This window comes from Anser anser, assembly GCF_964211835.1.
Source record: "Anser anser genome assembly, chromosome: 14".
Taxonomy (NCBI): domain Eukaryota; kingdom Metazoa; phylum Chordata; class Aves; order Anseriformes; family Anatidae; genus Anser; species Anser anser.
This window is the reverse complement of record NC_139735.1, coordinates 2290802-2312601: the sequence shown is the minus strand read 5'-3', so window position 1 is coordinate 2312601 and position 21800 is coordinate 2290802. Positions and strand designations below refer to the sequence as shown.

At 42.5% G+C, this 21800-nt stretch overlaps 1 protein-coding gene across 8 annotated transcripts in view; it reads right to left on the bottom strand.

Moving 5' to 3' along the window:
* The window catches only part of RAPGEF6 (Rap guanine nucleotide exchange factor 6), a 125089-nt gene that overhangs the window by 42626 nt on the left and 60663 nt on the right, over positions 1-21800 (bottom strand). For all 8 annotated transcript variants that reach the window (XM_083799228.1, XM_083799229.1, XM_083799224.1 and 5 more), the window contains 2 exons: positions 7874-8005; positions 337-520 (listed from right to left, as the gene is read on the bottom strand). In XM_083799228.1, the coding sequence (XP_083655354.1) occupies positions 337-520; positions 7874-8005 (316 nt within the window). The remainder of the gene's footprint in view (positions 1-336; positions 521-7873; positions 8006-21800) is intronic.

The following is a 21800-nucleotide window of genomic DNA, read 5'->3' as shown; positions in this document are numbered from 1 at the left end:
AACTCTATAGTTACAGGCAGTCAAAATTACATTGCTACCCTTATATCAGCTGGCATAATAACTGTGATACTTAACATCTTACGAGTCTCAAAGACTAGTTTTTTGTTTTCTTTTGTTTTTTAAATACTTAGCTTCTCAGAACAAATACTCTCTCGGATAGTAAGAGAAAGATCATTTCATTTACAGCATCACTAGAACAAAGCAGTCTCCTAAAAGCATCATCCATAATTATGAAGATACACATTTAACATCAACTCATTAAACGGCTTACATACATGCTTCTCTCACTGATGTTATATGATACAGTTTTATATAAAGATTTTTTTTTTTCCTCACCAATATCATCATCAGTTTTATCTGCGGGCTCTTTCTCAAGGCACTCTCGTACAACATCTCGCCCCAGAAGTGGATCTGAAGTTCTGTCAATATCTTCATCTTCTTCTTCTTCTTCATCTTCAGAGTCTACAGGTGCTTCTGGAAGACCCGTTAAATCAACATCTCCCATCTCACTTTCTGTAGCCTAAAAAGAAGACAGCCATCAGACAAAGAGTTCAATGTCTCCAGTTAAATAGCAACACCATGCTACAGGAATTATGATCGCAAGTTCTGAAAAAATTAGCATACTGGGCATTTGCTCTCTTTACTTATGACGCTCCCAATGAACTACAGGCAATGTAAGACCATTGATACCAACAGTGTCACATGGAGGAAAACTAACCCAGGGTGAGTGGATAAAATTAAAGGGATTTGATCGATTATTCATTTCCATATTGTAACATGGACTTTCATCCTGGCATACAGTTCAGTATGTCAGGTGGAGAATATAAATATGAAAAAAAAAAAAAAAGGAAGTAAAGATTACTACTCCCATCTCTGTTGGCTGACTCTTACTTCATAGCATTTGGTCTTTCTTGTGAATTCATGAGAGCAAGTGTTTTTTCAAAATTCAGGAGTTAATATTGACCAAATAATCATTTAATTCAGTAACAACGCTGGTTACCCAATGTCTGTAGACACATTTCTGCTGTCATCAATAGATGGCAATATAGACATCACGCTGAGCAGACACATGAAGCAACAGTATAAGATAAAGCAATACTGGCACCAAAAAGCAGCATCACACAAGAATCGTTTGCAGTATTTTTTCATGTAAAGTTTAAATGATGTAATGGAATGAAAATAGCCTTCCAAAACAGATGGAAGGCAAGGAAAAAAACAAAAAGTAGTTTCGAAATTTCAATTTCCACAGAATACTCCTTCAATCACTTCTGTTTAATTTAAGCCAGCATGCAATTCATTTTTCTGTTCAAATTCAAAAATTTGAACAAGATGTTTCACTTGGAAGTGTAAGGCAATTATACACAGACTTGCAGAAATTGCTTTATTCATTATTATTATTAAGCGAACACATTTACACTGATGATAAACTAACAAGTTAAATATTCTGCATGTTCACAAGACCTCCTAAAAAAGGGTTGGTTTTGAGAAGGCATGCTAGCATGGACAATGCTAAAATTTCCATCACAAGATCACCAAGTATTTTTTTTATAACTTGCTTGTTGTCGCTGTGGAAATTCAGATATTCTTTTGGCAATGAGAGCTACACCCTTACACTTTTTCTTATTTATTGTCATTATTGATGTAAACGTTGAATTTTTTTAGTGCTAAATGTAATCCCTCAAACTAACATACAAAATATCCATCTATTGAATAACAAAACCCTGGAAGAGGACAATGAAGTAACACATAGTCCACAGCAAATATGACACTGACAGAATACTAACACAGCAGCATTTCTAGCAACAAGATCTTTGCACAAAATTGATCAATGGACACCTATTTTAAAACTTTTTATAAACAAATTCCCACTGACATTAGTTGGACATATATCTTTTAAACACTAAGCTCTATGATTTCATTTTTTAAAGTGCCATCAGTGTTACCATGTATTCTGAACACGTATATTCAATTTTGGTATATTTGCAGAGGCACAGATTTGAGAAGATAAAAACCTAAGTATCTATGCCCATATACTTGATTGCCAGTCATTTTTGCAACTAGGGGCAGAGTCCCACTAGAACCTTCCCCCACAAAAAAGTCAGAGCATCGTTCATTAACACCAATTCCCTGACGTACCTACAACATTTCACTTCCAACCACTCCAAGAGAATGGCTGGAGAGAGAGCTATCAGCAAATGATCACACCACAAACCGGAGCTGCTGCAAGTCTGTGCTCCATTTGGCACAACCACGGCCACTGCGAGCCCATTTTGATATTAAAACGGAGATAAAACACTCTTTGCTCTTCTCTAGTTAGAATTATTTCATCAATAACTCAGTGACAGTTACTAATCCTGTCTCGTGCCTACCACTTGAAGCTCTAGACATGACATAAGTAGCTGGAGTGCTGAAGCACTGGTAACTGCTTGGGAAGACTGAGCGGCATCATCAAAACCAACGCTGTCTGATTAAATCCCAGCAGACAGCACTGCCTCCATCTTCCTACACGCTCCATGCTGCTCTCCTAATGCAAGTCCCAGTACTTGGACAGATGGAACAGCACTGCCTTCTTTTCTAGGCAGAAAAATATTGAGTTTTAGATATATCATTAGATCTTTGAGTGTGTCCTCATTTCAATAATTATCCATCAAACCTAATAAAAAAGGATTACATCATTTAACTATTTTGTTCAGAGTAGGGTAACAATAAATAGGGTTAAATCTTTTATTTTATTTTATTTTATTTTTTTTACACTACATCACTTCACTGGCTTATGTAGCTCACATTAACAGCTTTGGAATTAAGCCGAAGTGCAAATTGTGCTTGGAGAGCCTTGGCAGCACATGATCAGCACGGCATTTTATTCAAGGACTTTTCTAGCATTTCTTTATCTAAACAGCCACAATTCATATTATTTTTTTTCCAGGCAGAGTAAGAGAAAGTACAATACTGATTCCCATTTTAATTATTGTAAACTAAGGTGAGAAAATTGAGGATATAGGTTCTACAGGAAACCAACGCTTCAAAATTTGCATTGTATATCCTACACAGGACAAGAAACCAATCTTCTGTTTTCCTGATAGATAAGTTATAATTTGATCAAGCTACAAAATAGCAGGTCCTTAACCGTTGTTTTAAAGATGATATACAGATGGGCCAGGGAACAGGGGCGGGCCAGGCAGCGCTGGAAGGAAGCGGAGAACTTTGCAGTGCCTGCAGCAGTAGCTGTGCTTCCCAGGCATGATGCTCCCGCTGCTTCCATTATCAAATATCAGTATCATTCTTAACAGAAAACTTATGAACAACTAATTTATAAAGTGTAACCAGAAGCTCCAAACTTCAAATTTTGCACAAATACAGATTTTCAGGACTGGGTCTCTAGGGCAAAAAAAAAAAAATCTGTTGCCAAGTCAGCAGGAACAGACTCCAACGACGTGTTACGTGCTGCAGTGGGGAGTTAATACTGGCTTACTGTCAAAACTCTTGTTTGCTTTTTTAAAAATCACACCGTTATTACTTTATACACCACTTCAGATTTTGCCAGTTAACGTGTTTAAGGAGACAGATGCCCTACACACTGGTTTGGGAGCTAAAGATGTCAGAAGCAGCCTTCAAAATGTTTCGGTGATAATGACACATATTCCACTACAGTGTGTCTGAAACATACACCGACAGACAAAAGTATTAAATACACCACATGAAGGATTTCCTGTTCTGTGATAACTCTGTATGATACAGTATTTTACTGCTCACAACTCCCGACACAGCCTGCTATTAAGAGCCTGTTTCCTTGTTTTTTTCTCCCCCTTTCCTTCCCTTCACGTCAATTCTTTCATGGGAAAAGTGTCCAAGACTTTTTACAGAATTGACAGAGAAGTCCTTAGTAAAGGACACTCCCTGATGCATATTTTATAGATAATCCATTTTAATATCAAATCCTTAACCACAGCCAGAATTATTGCTGGGCAATAACGGTGCTGCCCACAAGTAATATATATTGCCAAAGTGACAAATGAGAGATGACAGAAAAAGAGAGAGAAAAGAACCACTACGCAGACCACTGGCAGAACTAAACAGATAAGGAAAAATAGATGAGAATTTGTCAGTCAGTAGGAGAACAGCTTCGCAAGCCATCGATAAAGGCAACGAATTCATTACACTGTAAGGGAGACCATGCCCACCAACATCTAGCAGTACAATCTGGACAACCTACGTTACCACTGCCAGTCTCCTTAAAGCCTACTCCATGAAAGAGTAAAGGGAAGCGTTTGCTCTGTGCAGTACCTGCAGGATGACTTTTCCCTGAGGATACCTGTTACGAGTCAAAGGGGCTGTTTGCAGAAGTTATAATCCCTCATTTCAACTGTTACATGCATAACTACGCAGCCTCCCCTAATTCTGTCTAAGCACCCAGCTTGGAGGCTGAGCACATTGTCAGAAATGAGATGAAGGAAAAGAAAAAAATGTATATGCAAATTAAATTTAAGCTGTTCTAAAAATTGTAGGAAAAAACTTTTAAATATACATATACACACAAATATATACATCCAACAAAAGGTCTGCAGTCTGACAAAAAGACCTGCTTCACAATATTCCAAGCAAGCTGGAATTTGCAATATACACGTTTGGACATTTTGCCACATAAAGACTGAAGGCTTCAACAGGGAGAAGTAATGGTACAGGAGAAGGGAGAAAATATCTTCATAAATTTATTTTCATAAGCAACTAAGGGCTTAATACAGTATGTTCACAGCAGTGCTTACAGGCAGAACTCATTTTCTGCCGATCTCACCTTCAGCTTTACATTCATTTCCTGTTTAACATCCTGAACTGAGATGCAGCTGGAACAAGTGAAACCTCATTTCAACACTATCAATGAATAAAGTGTACACAGATGAGCTGAAAACCTTTCCAAATCTCAATACAAAATGTTTCATTCTTTGGCTCCAATCAGTTTCCTATTCTGGAATTATGGTTGCACTATTTACTGTAAAAATTAATGTTAAGATGTCATTAATTCAAAAGGTCACATCAAGACTACATTAATAAATATTATTCAAAAAATACTGTTCCTCTGCTGACAGTAATGATAGTCCTAGAGAGTTTGGCATGCAATAGATACGAAACCGACTGCAAAAGCAAAGCAACATTTTTCAGTTTATGACAAGCTGTATTTTAAGCTACCAAAAATATTTTCAGCTACTAAGCCAGTACACTACAAATTGCTGTGAATATCAGGGAGCTTCTCTACCTTCATAATACCATAATGAATCCTGGAGGGAACTTTTTTTTTTTAAACCCTTCTTTCTGATTTCAAAATCTGCCTATATTGATGTGTCATTGCACATAATGCTGAATTAAATGCTGTGCCATGACTTTATCACACAACATGCAGTTAAAAGCGGGTAACAAACAATAGGGGACTAATCCCAAACTAACTGTTAAAGTTACTGCAATAAATCACGGTGAAATACCCAGCATTCTTTGACAGCTTACTATTTGCACGTTACACATAGGACAAGATATGAAAAATGCTTTAAAAACTTAACAGGAGAAAACATAGCTTTTTCTTTTCCCCCCCCATGACATGTCTGTTGCACGTCCTATCTTCATCTACAGTGTTGATTCTCCAGTGCTGTCTTTAGAAATTAATGACACTGCAGCTGGATCATGTATTGCTGTGATCATCTTTGAAGATCTCACGTGAGTCTGACAGCGGTGACCTGCCTCAGACTGACTCGGAATCCCCACCAGGATTTACAGAGATCTGTGTTCCCTACAAGCTGCAAAAATAGGTGGGTGAATGTCATTGAAAAGGAGATTCCTGCTGAAAGGTCCTCACTCCTTCCAGTTCGTATAAAATCTGCACTCAGTTTCACATTAACTAATTTCTAACTCCTCCAGAGACAAAAATACATTTCACCACTGTTTATGTTATAGGGCAGATAAATATGCTACTCCATTATTTCTTTTATTTATGTAATTCTTATTTGTTTAACAATTATGATCTTTTGGCATTTTCTGAAGAATAGGCATGCAACATTTCAAATGCATTTAACCACACATGATAGAGTATTCGCTCATTACTGGAATGATATTTTCTTCATTAATAATATATTTCAAGTGCTTTTCACTTACAACAATCTTTCCAAACCACTCAGGTAGGCAGGCAGACAGAAGACGGTCAGGAAAATCGCCCATCAGCCTCAATATATAGATGTTAGGGTACAATACCCAGACTAGTTCTGTTGATTTTGACTAATTATTTTGAGTCAACAGACTTGATTCCAAGGGAAAACAAAATTCAAGCTGTAGAATAAAATCTTCCTACGCCGCTGCTCAGAAATCAAAGGTGCATTTTGAAACCATCATCTACGATACAAGCTATTGCTGCCCCAGCTGGCAGTGAGCAAATCTAAAGATAACAGATTAACAGTCTAGTCTCTCTATATTTTTGTCCTACTTAATACTCTAAAAGGATTTTTGCTTCTAATGTTTTATCTTTAAAGTTAACTATGAATGCTTTGCTGTAAATAAGATACAACACCAATCTCTGTTTCTGGTGTGGAAAGAGTACTCAAACAGTACCCATGAAAAGGGAACAGGTGTCTAAGATCCAGTTACACCTACATAATGCTAAATAGTTGCTAAAGATTTGATATTGTAGTTAGTTTTCAGCTTAAAAGTGGAATAGTTGTGCAGTTACCAAGACAAACCCAAGATGACCACCCTCATCAACCAGAATGAAAGACACCCATGAACCTGGCTCTGCGATTTGACACGAGGCAGTAGCTCTTGTTCTTTTATAGACAATACGGCTAAGTTATCTCTGGATTTTCCTCAACTTCTATTCACAAGCAGCAACACTGGAATTTCTACAGTCAGTTGGTGCAGAGAGCAGGTTTATGGCCATGCTTCTGTTTGCAGAACAGGACATCTTATTGACAACAAACACAGATAATCAAGGAAGGAAGTATTTGACAGGCACAAACTGTTTCATGAAATTTGTATCATAGTCCAGCACGTATCATTAAATGTGACTTTTAAAAGCAACAGCACACTTGTTGGGATATAAAGATGTGAAAAGCATCTCCCCGTGCAGCGCTTCACCTCTCCCAGCTGCGGAGGTGGCACCTCGCCCCAGCGACACAGGCACGAGCAGCAGCAGCAGGAAGGGGAGCCGCAGATAAACAGCCACTGTTTTGCTTACGGAATGTTTAACTCCGATTTCCTTCCTTCCAGAAAAAAATTAATAGGAGCAAGACATTCTCAATATTAACAAGACAAGTCAAAACCAACGCCTAAGTCTTTGTTACATGTGATAAGGCAAGAAATGAACTGGAACCAAATTCTTTCCATGTGTAAGTCTGATGCTAAATGGTATAAGGATTTACTACATTTATTTTATTCCATTCTGTACTGCAACTCCACTAATTTTTCATTATAATTTATCACCTGTATAAATTGTGATTAACCAGCATTTAATAAAACTATAATGAAGTTAAACACTGACACTGATGTTCACCTGCGAACACTGTAATCGCCACCCTCTTCTAGTCACCGTCACCTAGCTCAGTGCTAACAAAACTCACGGCAAGGGAAAACAAGGAATGAATTGCCACCAGAAGCAGAATATGCACGTATCATTACAGATACACTTTTACAAATTCTGTGCAACAGCTTCTGACACATCCTGCCAGCCAACAGCAAAAATAACAAACAAACTTCGGAAGTGGAAGCCTGACCTCGTGTTTTCTGATAAACAGCCGACACCACAGCAGCACAAAATGTTACCCAGAGCAATTAGGAAAGGCAAAATGCAATTTCCAGCTGGGGGAGGAGAAGGAAAAATAAGAAACAAATGCAATTTTACCTGATAGATATCAGACAGGCTGCTGCTCCCAGAATCACTGGCAATGCTACATCCAGACTGGCTTGAAGGGACGTGAGTCACCTGAGGATGAGGATTGTCTGTAAGATGCATCTTGGTAAGATCAGCTGGAAGCTGCAAGTAAAATGGATTTGGGGAAAGGCAGGAAAAAAAAAAGAGAGAAACACGTAAATCAGATTTGTTGACAAAGTTATCTGCAAAACCTTTGTTACCTGTTTGAATATTCACTTGTACGTTGACATGTATTTTGAGAAAATGTTAATTTAGACTAAGCTTGCCCAATCATACTTATCTTATATAACTGATAATGATTCATCTTTCTATGAAGCAAAGGTCTAGCTTCTTTACAGCTCACTGATACACACCAACAGAATTAAGAGCCCATAAGATAAACATGAGACAATGCCAGCCAAAAAGCTTACAACTTTACCATTAGCTTGTCCTGCAATCCAATATGGAGAAGGATACCTGTTCACAAATTCAAGCCTTTAATTCAAGAATAGCCTCAGAAAACATCAATATACAACAAAGAGTTAAGTAATTTAAAATAAAGTTTTGGTCTATAAACTGCCTTTTTTTTTCCATGAGATGAGTACAAAGCAGGGATATTGTGTATTTCTGGTACATGCAAATACAATAGTGCTTCTATTCTACCTATCCATAAATGAACATGTATATAAATATGTAAACACATTGTATCGTATACATATACATTATTTGGTTTATGCTCAACTGAATGAAAAGAATTTTTTGTATTGTATTCCTTTAAAAAAATGTTCTTACACAGAAAAAAAAATCTGAATTACTCTGGCAGCATCAACTATCTTGATCAAAGGGAAAAGGCTGCTTCTGTAAAACAAACGAAATTCCACACGGAAGCGTCAGCCACTAGATAAAATATTCAGTTCTACTAATTAAAGGACAGTATTGTACAATTGTTGTTGATCCAATACCATCCTTATAAATGGCGACTTTTAAGTAAGAGGAGCTCTTTATTAAACACTCGTTCACAGATCTGTTTGGAACCCTGACTGGTGCTGTAGGTCTCAGCCCAAAACAAAAGGCTGAGAGAGGCCTCTGACACACACACCATAATTTTGATTTTCAAAATTGTCACAAAGACCATGGGGGATGTTGTGACATCTGTCATCCCCCAGTACATTCCCAGTGCCAATCGTCACTCAAACCTGAAAACCCAAAAAGACTACAAAATTAGTTTTCAATATGCTAATATCTACAACAGTCCTGTTTTGAATGCATCTTAATTTCAAAAAGTACAAGCTATTTGTCCTTCAAATTAGTACGTTTACATCCACATGTATTTGGAAGAGGAGAAATTTGTTTAAAAGGTTTGAAAAGAAAAACATTGCTAAACTTTTATAAACTCCATTTAAAAACAAAACAAAAACCCACTCCAAGCGGTAGATACAAAGCAGTGAACTTCATCCAAGCACAAAGGAAACAACGCTTTGAGGACTATGTTTAGCCACCAAAAAGTTTTAGAGACCGAAAAAAAATCTATTTTCAGGACTCGAGAACAGAAAAAAGGTCACAGCACTCAGCTGACGAAACCCAGCGCGGCGGGGCAAGGAGCACCCGTCACGCCAGCACACGCGGCAGAGCTGACGTACGCCGCGATGTGACCTCTCCAGCGACCGGCAGCGGCACGGAAGCGAAGCGGGACAAGCCGAGAATTAATTCTAGCAGGGAGTGCCAGCTGGCCTCACCTGAAATCCAGGGGGTACTTCTTACACCACACGTTTTTGTGCCACAATTGGAAAAGCACCATCCATCTCCTGCTAACGGACGGGAGGCAGCGGGCATTACGCTGCTTCCCCAGAGCTCCCCGAGCTGTGGGCATCAGCTAAGGCACCGAGGAGGCACGGTGCAGGCAGAGGTTGCATCCCCAGACCTCCTCAGGACACTGCCTCCGTTCATGCCACGGGCAGATGCTGCCCCGCTGCTGGCCTGGGAGGATGCAAAGTGCCCAGGAGCGAGGTCAGCGCGTCGCCTGCCAGGGAGGAGGAAAGGCAGCAGCAAGCCAGCCCGCGACGAGGCAGGGCTGCTGGCAGGCACCGACCTGCCGGAGGCTGGCATAAATGAGAAACCCAGGAGTTTTAGGAAGCGGCGGAACGAATCAGCCTGGGTGGATTCACTGCCCCTACCTCAATGTGACCGCGGTTTTGCTGTGTGCTCCTCGGGGGTCCCCGTCCTCGCCATCTCCCTGCTCCGACAGCCGGACGCAGCGCGGCTTCTGCCAGAGGCCTGTCCAGCCACGCACGGGCTCTGGTAGCACCACTTGACACCAGGCAGTTTAAATTAAACTATCTATCCAGATTCCTAATGATTTACAAACTTTCAGTACGGCTCAAGCAGCACTGCCCCAGCAGTTTGTCTTCTCTAACTCTGTGTACAATTTAAGATCCTCATGACAAAGGCCGTTTCATACAGCAAGGCTGAGAGCGACTGCTGGACCAAAACGCAGCCCTCACAATGAGAAGAGAGTTGTGCGTGGAATTTGTCTGTACTTTTCATAAGTACACGCTGACGACCAGCTCAAACCACCAGCACCGTTCCCCAAGGAGTATTTTTGATCAAGGCATTAATCACTTATAACTGATCTCCATTCCCCCGGCCAGCACCGCCATCAGTCCCCATTGCTTACACAGCACGTGGGCGTCTGTGATGCTCCTGCTGGACTTCACAATGAGACTGTAAAAGACATTTCGTGCAGGTTAATGTAAGGAAACGCTGCAATATCTCTTTAAATCGGAGAGAGATATAAGGTTTATTTGAGACGAGTGACCTTTAAAGTGCTGCTTGCCACTCTACTCAATCTCCCAAAATAAATCACAGCTTCTGTCTTTTTGTATGTCATTTTTATTACCCAAACCGATTGTTCTTTCCTTCAGAGCTCGCTAAGCAGCAATACGGGGATCGGATGTGTTTGTACCAACATGACAGCGGGCGCGGGAAGGACTCGTGGATGTGGTAATGAAGTTGCTCGAAGTGCTTTAAAATTGTCTGAACTACCGGCAAAAAGCGTTCACTTATCCAACTACGATCTCCACATGGGAGAAGCTTAGAAGCTTATTCCAAAAGCATCAGTAACTTGAAAAATTAAATGTTATGGAAACAAGGTCAAAACAGCAACATTCACCTATGTCCACATCAGAAACTTTCAGAAGCGGTGTGTACATATCCCCGGTACCTTCTGGCTAGTCGTGTGCCACAGTACCCGCTGGCAGGAAAACCCTGAATATCCGTGAAACTCTCAAGAACAATGGTTTAGAAAATAGATTATACACATACCACTTGAGCTACTAACAATCACCATCCGCCTTCTACCCCAAGAATTTACAGCCTGGAACCCAAATCTGAGCTGCTGGCACAGCCAGTCCTGACACAGACGCCCCGCACGTCTCTGAGCCTGACCTTTCCCAGCGAGGGACAGTTAGCACAACCCCCCCACCGAAACGGCATACTGCGGCTCCGAGCTGCAGGGAGAGGAAGCGAGGAGACCAGAAGCGGAGGAGACCAGAAGTCACAGCCCGCACAGCCACCTCCAGCTCTGCCCTCCCACGGGGCCAGCAAAGTACAGTCAGTGATGGCGCTCCAGAAGAACTGAACCGACGGGGCAGTTTTTAAGACATTGCAAGCGGCGTATGCGAGCTGCCGAGAAGGAAATAAACACTGAGTCCTTCAGAAGCCCGTGCCAACGGCAGCGTGTTTTGCCACACGGGCTTGGAGGCGACAGCAGGCTGGGCTTCTTTTCCCTCAGCATCTGCGAAGGAGGCTTCTGGCGGGCTCCTGTCCTTGGGCATCCTTGTAAAAAGGATGGTCCTGGGGAAAAGTGTGGAGAAACCCACTGATGTCAAGGGCAATGGACAAAACCCAGGGAGGTTGCGTGGGGAGAGACAGGATTGAAACGGGAAGGGAGGAACCAGGAGGGGACAGGGACCCGACAGCACCCACCACTGCGTGAGGTGTCCTGGGGCAACGGCTCCACGGTGCCACGCGTGACACTGGGGGACCGGCAACAGAGCTATGTGGACCTACACAGATGCTCGCTGGTTTGCTAAAATCACACTGAAAATGGTTGAAAATTAAAGAAGAATGAAAGAATTGGTGAGAACCTAGTAATACAGCATAAAAGCTATAAATGTCAGTCATGAGCAACTTTAACAGCCAGTAACTTTGTCCAAAAAGAAAAATCCCACACAAGAACAACCCTATACATCCCGTAATCTGCTTCAGAACAACTCATCTCCTAATAAACCAGTCAAAACCTGTGCTGCATTTCAATCACTTTGTTTATCGTAAGCAGTATGAAAGAGAGAAGAAGTAAGGAGCACCCCACGGGCCGCAGCGACCCCGCACTGCGCCCGAGGGCGAAGGTTCGGTGGGCTGGTGCTCCCCGGAGCCCAGCTCTGCCTTCTCGCTTTTCACCAAGGTACACTCCCAAAGGTATACTTTTTATGTTTAAACAGGCAAGGCAGGGCATCTTGATCTAATACAGAATTACCAACTTCCTCAGCCTCGTTTGATGACGAGGGCAGAGGCTCGTTTGATACGTGATTTCTCCCAGGACTGCTGAGGTTCCCGACAGCCCCCAGCCAAGAGCCACGGCGCTGTTGCACCAGCCAGGCCCAGAGACGCTGCGCTTCGGCTAGAAATGGAGTCACCTACCTCACACAACATGGAATCACGCCTACACACCCCAACCAGACACCAGACATTAGAGAAAATTGCATATTCCTTCCTGTACAGCAGGCACCACCCAGCAAAGACTCACCGGCTGTGTTTTTACAGAGAGGCTTTTGCAGTATTACATTCACTACCAGGGAACTCCTCAGGGAAAAAAAAAAAAAAAAAAAAAGTGTTGGCAAATCCATTCCCCACCCAAAATACTCCTTAGACTTCTCAAAATCTGCCAGCTACTGACTGAAGACGACACAACAGCAGCAAGAAAAATAACTACGTGGAGAAGCAGTGCGTTCAGTGGACTTGGTTCCAGTTTTTTACGCAATCAATGACACCAAGCGTTGTGTACATCATGGGACAGTGGATATTTGGATATTTCTGGTCTTACCAGTGAAACGACCCATTTCCATCTCATCTCAAAGTTGAGATACTTCATGCGATTGCTTGGTGTATGAACTGGGGCCTTCATCTCTAAGATTTGTTTAGCCCTACGTATTCCTCTGACAAAGCGCTAACATAAGAGGCAACATTTGTCAGCAGTGGAAGGATAAGAGCCATTAAGACCATATGCATGCGTGTATATATACAGATATTGCAAAAATCCCTGTATTATTTCGTGTGACAGATCACTTATGTCTACAATTGCATTTTAAATGGCAGCAATGCTCTGTACCGCACCTTGTGCACTTGGTGCACTTGGCAGCACACACGCAAGGCACGCGTCCTCTTCTGCATCTTTCTTGCACAAACTTCTCGACAGAGAGGCTGAATCACATAGAAACCGCCTAAAATGTTACAAGTCTTCGGCTGTTCTGGGGCATATCTACTCACCTATTACAGTACAACAATACTGTCAGCCACAGTAACTATTTTTTATTAAGAATTAGGCCACTGTCAATCGATTAAGTAGTTGTCACATCTAAGTTTTTACTTTGTGCATCTTCCTGAAAAGTTTACTTGAGCTTACTTTGCCGAAGTAAAACAATAATTTCAACATAAAAACTACAAAGCAAAAAGCGTGCTTTAATTGCTATACCTCGGAAAATGTTGCTTCTCTGTTTCTAGTTCAACTTCTAGGAATGGAGAAGTACTACCCTAAAAAGAACCACAAATTAAAAAAAATATGATTGAAGCAAAACCCACATATCAATTCCAGATTTTCCAAAACTAAGAGGTTGCAGCTCTATCTTGTAAAAAGACAAAAAGAATTAGTTCTGACAGAAGTAATACCACCCCAGATTTACAAAGGCGCAGTACTTTTCCTCCACTGCCACCAAATGCTTTGCAGCAATTTGGCGACACTGAATTTTTACACGTACACATTTCCACTTTGTTTTCCAGCTATCCAGCGCCGTACTGAGCTGCATCTCCCTGCATCACATTTGAAGTATCTCGTTTTCCAGACATCCAGTCTGAGGTATCTGATCGCCAAAGATGCACGCAAGACAGCAAAAACTACTGGGATGTTTGTGTTTGAACAAGGATTTCCAACTAAAATTCATTTTCTAAATGAGTCTTTGTAATTAATTTAGTTTCACATTAATATTTATATCCATACCTACGGTCACACAGGCTATACAAGTGATCTGCCAACTTTCTCCAAGTCTCATGTCTGTAATTTTTAAATTAATTGGAGAACAAATTCCGACGTACGCTGTATTTCACAAGCTAGCAGACCACTGCTACAGCCCCGAGTGGAGTGCGTCTGCAGTGACATCCACTTCCTACGTAAACACCATTTACTCTCAGCAGTGAAGTCACACAGAATACTTGGGAATTAAATTAAAAGCTAATTTTGGTATGGCAGATTTTAAGACCGCACATGCCCTGTACAACAGAACAAATTACGGGATCTTTTATGAGATGGCCACCAATCCATCCTTCAGAAGCATGCTGAAGGTGAATGTTAGCCTGAGGATAAACTTCCCTTTACGTGCTCCCAAGGAAGGCTCTGCCTAAAAATTAAGGCTATAGAAAGTCATTGCAGAGCTTATACAGGGAGAAAGCAGACACGTAAGTTGTAAGTTAGTACTGGGCAGAAGTTAACACGTAGGGGGGTAAAGTGAGAGTTTTGTCCCTCTGTTCCCCACTCTTTACAGGGAAAGGGCTGAGAGCCTCCTTCAGAGCAGGGCTCCGCGCTCCGCACGCTGCAGTTCCTGGGGGGCTGACGTCAGAGTCTGCCGGTACCTTTCCTACTGAAAAGCTGCTTCTGTGAGTTTGCTCTGCAAGTTTTGAAAATAAGTGACAGCATCTCCTGAAACAGTTCGAGTAACCTTAAAACACAGGTTGGAAGGGCGTATACAAAAAATGGCAAAATAGCCTTGAAAAGAAGGACAAAGGACCTATGAATTACCTTTTGCTACATGTAAAAGAAGCCTCATCCATCGTGTTTCATGCTGCATTAAGTGGCATGTTTAATAAACGTGTTCAGAAACATCCTGCAGCGAGGGCACTGACCAAAGGACTCACCACCAGAAAAGAACTGCTACAGGAAGCGCAGTCTCTGTAAAATTCTCCTGCTGTATAGCATCCATTAAAAATGGAAAATACTGGAAGAAAAAACTGACAGTAAGGAAGCAAGAGTTTCAGCTTGCCCTTTATTTGATACTCCTTGATAGCGAAGTGTTTCACCAGTTCTCCGAGGCCGCTGTCTCTGAGCTCACCACGGATCGATCCCGGCTGGACACAGGAGAAGCACCAGCCTCAGACGCAGAGGGAACACACTGTCCTTTTACAGGCTGCGTAAGCAAATCTTCTGTCCTTGGTTTTACAGGCTGTCAGTAACCTTACACCTTATTTTCTTTTTCTGAAGTTCCCTGAAACATTGCCAGCACGAGGAATATCCAGAAACAGGGCGCTGATTCCCCCAGAACAGCCCCAGACGAGCTGCGCGGCCCCGCATCGCACGGTGCTGCGCCCACCTCTCCCCTGCACCCCTACGCCACCTAGCAATCCCAATTTTAAGGCACACGTTTATTATTTTGCTTACCGTTTGTGATTTTCCATTAAAAGGTTTTCACTGTTTTAAGTCGGAACCCATTAACACACCCTTAGGGCATTAACTGTGATTGCACTCGGTAACCCCTGAGATTTAGGAAATGCTCCCACTTGAGCTCCATCACAGCCAAGTGTTTCAAGGGCAGCAATTTCCCTTTCTTGGCTGATGCAGAAAGTTCAGGCTGTTACAACCTGCCAGTTAAAAAAAGCCTCCTCCCATCCCTTCGCATGCCTTTTTTTTTTCATTGATGCCCTTGACTCAAAGTCTTTCGTAGAGTTACCATTAGAACGAAATAGTTCTGCCCACATTTCTTCATTTTCATTCCCATTTGCACTTTCAGTCTTTGGATATCCATCACCGAAGTTTGCCATTTGTTCTCACCGCTGAACGCTAAGACATAACAAGACTACGAGCAGCCTTGGCTAAATAACTACTGCAGAAAAACTGTGACAAGAGCCACCGATGCGATGAGTTGCGTTCCTCCCACATCACGGTCATCACAACCCAAATCTGGTTATTTTAAATACCTTGTGATCAAAGACTTGATCACGTTAAATAAGCTCCATGTAGAAAAAACTCCCTGGAACTGTAAATCAGCTTCCCTTGGTCCGTACCTGCTTTGAAGCAGCAGCTGACTGGCTCTGGCCAGCACCAGAGCACTGCTCTGGATTTCTGGTAGGCACAGGTGCTTCTCTAATTTCTCTGTTCAGATGCCTTGCTAGCTGTACCATCAGTAAAACACCCTGTTTTCTAGCATTTTATTCACCAGGTATTTTGGTGGTCTCACTTAGTGCCTGCAATTCAATAACCAGTTAGCTCATTTTCACCAGTTAACTTATTTCTTTAGTTAGTTGTTTTTTCTTTCCACAACAGACTAACCCAAAAAACACCGATGTCCACTCACACACACATGCAGTCAGCCTCTTGCCAAGCAAACCTCTCCATACACCACTTTTGTTCTCATCCATCCCACTTATTCCATCTGAAGGGAAAAACAAACACTCAGTATTTTTTTTCCTTAGCATCAGTAAGACAAATATCTCACATATCCCGCGAGCAATATCACGAGAAACCACTGATCACTAGAGTGAAGTTATTTTTCAATATTTTCATTAGCCCTTTTTTCTAGGTAATTTTATGTAAAATTAACTCTGGTTTACGTGCTCACTTTTTGCACAGAAGCCACGGTTCCGCTCCAGTTTAGACATGTGTAAGCATAAAACACATGCAGAGCTGTGCTAATGGGAGAGGAGAAAGTCGCTCCTCTGAGGGCAAGGCGAGCCCGGCTGAATTACGGATGCTGACATCACTCACCGACTTACTTAATGCAAACAAAAGCATCTCCTCAAAGACCACAGATGTTCCGCCAATGGCACAAAAGAAGATTTCTTTAGATTTCTGAAGAGCAGCAATGATTTTCTAAAGAGCAGCACTGATTTTTATTTATTTATTGGCTCCACGAAGGCAACGATCAGTCCTGAAGTTAAACTCCCGAAGCATCCAGCCTTCTCCTTGAGTGACAGCCGCCCTGCCGAGAGCTCAGCTCAGGGGGTGGCGGTCGCCAACTCATGGATCAAATATTTGCCCAACAGGTTCAGCTGAAAGCCCGTAACCTTCAATAACATCACGCAAAGAAAAATGGTGCCTCTCCCAGCTTCCGAGTTCCCCTTTGTAAAACGCACACAGGATGCACTTACGGACAGATTTTTTTCAGACCTTGTTTCAGCTCATTAGCTGCGGTGTGTACTCACTCCAAGCACTACCCACAAGCATCTCAAAGAAATAGCGACCAAGCCAATGCCATTCACAACAGCCTTGCAGCGCCTTGAGAAGCATTCCTTGTAGTCTTCCTAAAATAACCCCAGGCTTACAAAAGAAAATAGAAAAACCAAAAAAATACACACAAAAAAAATACAACCCCCTAGAGGCTGCTCTATGCCCCCAGCAGCCAAGAACGTCTTGGTCTTTATGGCTCATACCATGCAAAGAAAACAAAATCCTCAAAAGTGTTACGTTTCCTTAGTAACAATAAGGCGACATGAGGACAGAATTTCAAAGTAAATTCTGGTGTTGCCTTAAAGTACATACGTAATGCAATTTTAATTTGGTTTTCATATGTTTGAATTATAGATCACCGCTCCGCTTTAACTCACGATAATACTCGGCATCTGCCACGCAAATATCTTGGCTTTGGAGAAGGAGGGGCTTTGGCTGTGAAGATGCTCCTCGGTATGAAAAAGCGCCGATGAAACCCCATAATACTGGGAATACCCAACATGTAAACACAAGCTGCAGTTTTTACAACCACCAATTAATACAGAGCAACTATTTTCTGGCCTAATCACAACGTAACATTTGTAAAACGCCAAGAATTATGTTCTGTTATTATGAAAATGTTACAATAAGAACTCAAAAAGACGTTTTCATTGCTCGAGTTCAAATTTTGCTGTTTGTTCTTGCCACTGAAAACTCATTACAGGACGAAGAGCAGCGTTGGCTGGATAACTACTGCAGAGAAGCTGCAGCAGGACCCAGCACGGCGATGAGCTGTGCGAGGAACCTGAGGTTCAGAGCCCCGGCAGCCCCAACGCCTGGGGAGCTCACCTCCTGAGACGGCGCTGCGGGGCACGCGGAGCTCCGCACCTACACCGAGCTTTGTCTCTGCCTAATAATTTATGAACTCCTATATGCACCGATTGGTAAAATACCACTGTGAGGCTGGTCCCTCCTCGCGCACCCCGGGGCTGATCCGTGCTCTCCTCGCTGTAGGGCCAGGCGAGCGCCAGCCATGGGAGGCATGGCCCATGCAACCAGCACGCAGCACGCCATGGACGTGCCAATTCAGCTCTGGCTGGGGGCTGCATCTCTCGCTGACCAGGCCCCCAGCCCCTCCGGAGAACAAAGAAGCACCAACCTTCCGTCCCCATCGTCTCCGCATTCGTACAGAAAGGCATTCGTGGAAGCGAGAGGGGCACAACGGGGTGGTCCCGAGTGAGCTCCTGGCTGTACGCAGCACTGCAACAAAGCCGGTTTAAAAACAAAGCCCAGGAGGAAATAAATGAAAAGATAGATGTTTGTTTGCATATTAAGAGCCAATTTCCGATAAAAACAATCCTTCAGGAAAAGGCTGTTTCTGTTGAAAGTAGGAAGATGCGTGCTTGCATTTAACATCAAACTCATTGTACACTGGAGTATGAGAAAATGCAAGTTTTTAGAGTAAGTGGCCTCGTTGCTCATATTAAACCTTTTTTTTAGTCTTCATAAATTGTCAAGCAAAAAGTGCATGAAAAAGTTTTACTTAAAATGTCATGCAAGTTGTTTATGAAAGCATAGCTAAAAACCTAAGTGTAACGGATTGCCACGTGTCAGCCCAGGCCCTCGAAGGTCTCTGCGAGCCCTCAGCTCTCAGATTGCCCCACGAGTAACCCAAAGGCTGTGCTCCTGCAGATCAGTTACAGCACAGAAGAGAGGCAATCCTGCCGTTGCAGGGGGTGGAGAGGGAAAAGATCTGGAAGTATGGAAAAGGAGAGGCCATAAATATTTTGAGGAGCTGGCTGGAACTCCAAAAACCTCAAAACAGGACCAAACCATACAAACCAAGCGGCTAGGAGGTGAAAGAACCATCAGTGATTGAAGAGCTGAGCTCACAGGGCTGTCAGAGGCTGCATGCCTGTGCCCAGGAGCTCAGGCAGAGGGGTGATGAGCACCCATGGGTGGCACCCACCCCAAGTGACAGCGGGGGGCTCAGCATTGCTGAAAGCTGAGCTGGGAGCTGCGGGCACAGAGGAGGCGCAGGGGAGAGGTGAGGTCAAGAGGAAGGGAAAGATGCTGTCAAAATCAACCGAAAAAACAAAGCAAAGGGTCAGTTACTCTGTTTGCACCAAAAACATTTAAAATTCATGCTGCCGGGGCTACGTTTCACATGAGTGCATTAGCAAAGACGAGGATGACATCGAATCAAATCAAGGAGCCGCTACCCAAGCTCTGTTTTTCTTCTGATGAGCTGAAAATAATCTTTAATTGCGTGAAGGTTTCAGCTCAGGATCTCAGAGATCAAACTGATGCCCTTTGAAGTCGGAAGATGATGTTAGACTGCTTTTATTTATGGTTAACTAAAGCTTGCATCACACCCCTGCAAGACAGCAGCAGAAATAGGAATGGGACTGCAAAATGACTTCCAGTTTTCTGCTCTAACCCCAACACAAACTTCTAGGGAGCAAACTTACCTTTTGTTATTATGTTTAGCATTAACAGATTTTATTTGAACAGCAAAAAGAGAACTCAGAAGCCTAGATAACCTAGATAAAGGAGAAAATAAGCTGCTGTCTACTGTTGTTAGACAATTTTAATGTGCACCTGGGATCTTAAATGAAACTGTTTCCCTTCAGAACCGAACACTTCAGAAGCTGAGAAATTAAGTCAAAAATCATTTTCTGTAAAAAGTACATTATCTCAAAAAGCATCCCTTTTAAAATATCCTGCACAGACACGTTATCCAATCACTTCCTATTTCCCCTATCAGACCCTCCTGACACACAGATAGGGTAGCTATGTACGCGTTCTAGTCTTGGGAATTTTAGGCTGTGCATGAAATTTCTGTCGCTGGAGAACCCCACACATCTAAATCTTTAGGCTTAGAACTCTTTAATGCCAACTTCATAACGTGCCTGTGTTTAAGAGTCTAGTATCAGAGAATGCACTACAGTCAATTTACCAAACACTGAGAAAGTTACAATCAGAATTATAAAGACAATCAAAATCTTGTGGAGATACATTTGAAATAAATAATTTGTTTGCATTAAAATAATGTGTTTGTGTCATAGGAATCCTGCTTAGCATAAGTTGAGTGCCTCATTTGCAAATATACCCTGCCTGTGGAAGCAGTCTTCTACTTTCCTTTATGTCCCTCCAAAGTCAGTGGCGTGACAGCTGGGACAGCTTTGCCACACTCCTCACTGCTCATCGCATTCACCACGTTTGCCGAAGGATGCCTGCGTCTCTCTGCGTTTTGTCTTCTATCGCCTATCACCCCAGGGAGCACACGGTCCCTAGGGCAGAGACCTAGGGCAGAGACCATTTCTCACGATGCGCTTCCGACGTGGGGCTCTGCTCCTGCGCTGGTACCTCCAGACAACCGACAGAAGGAACAGCCGACATCTTCCTGCAGCAGCCAGTCAGCATTGTTGGACACCCTTCCAAATATCAGTGCAGCCCCGAGAAATACCATTCACCTCCACAAGGCTCTGCGCAGCAGGGCTGGATGGCTCGGCAACCAACCTTCAGGTGCACTGCAGAAATTCATCCTCCTCAAAGTTTTTTTTCTTGGTTTATCCTCCTCTTGGCAGCATTTTATGCAGGAAAATAGACTGCATTGGTTATTTTACAGATGTCTACTGCATCCCTTTCACTTTTGGAAGCCAAAAGGCACAGACCCCGCTCCCAGGGGTGCACACAACGCTAGCGGGCATGGACACCCCTTGTCCCCAGAGCTCCTCTTCCCAGGGGTGCCATCTCCAAAAGGCAGCTTCCCCTGCACCGATGGGTAGCCATAAAAAATGATCCTCATGTTCTCCTTTATGCACCTTCACAAAAGCTTACCTTTCTGATTAGTCACAAGGAGTGTGACTTCACTTTGCTCTGATTAAACAGAGGTAATGCTACTGGCACATTCAGAACAGCTATAATTACAACTGAGTCAACGGCCCGTTCTCAAACTGCTGTCTTATACCTCACTTTAAAGGCAACTCAGTTAAAAAATCTGGGACAGATACCTATGCAAGTCTACAGAATTCTGAATTTAATCATTGAGAAAACAAATGGAAGATCAGATGGTCACTGCTCTACAGCAAGAAACAGTTCCAGCTACAGAATGGGATTATAAACTACTTGACATTTACAAGTTAAAAGTTACAAGCTTGCGTATTTTAGAAATTCTGAAGTCAAGTTATTTTACTAAAATACGTATTATTATAAAGCACCCATCACAGAAACAGATTTATGGAACAGAGCTTAGATCAAAAACTAAACAGAATGAACTCAGATATAACTCAGATAATCAGTGTGTTTAATCCTATGCATACTTTTCAGAGTTGCAGAGCGTCAAGAATTGATGAGTCCTAAAAGTCTTGGGAGGGGTTGCAGGAATTTTGGGGAGCTTTGTATGGTTTTGCAGAACAGGGCTACAAGGGGTTCTTCTGTGGTGGTTTC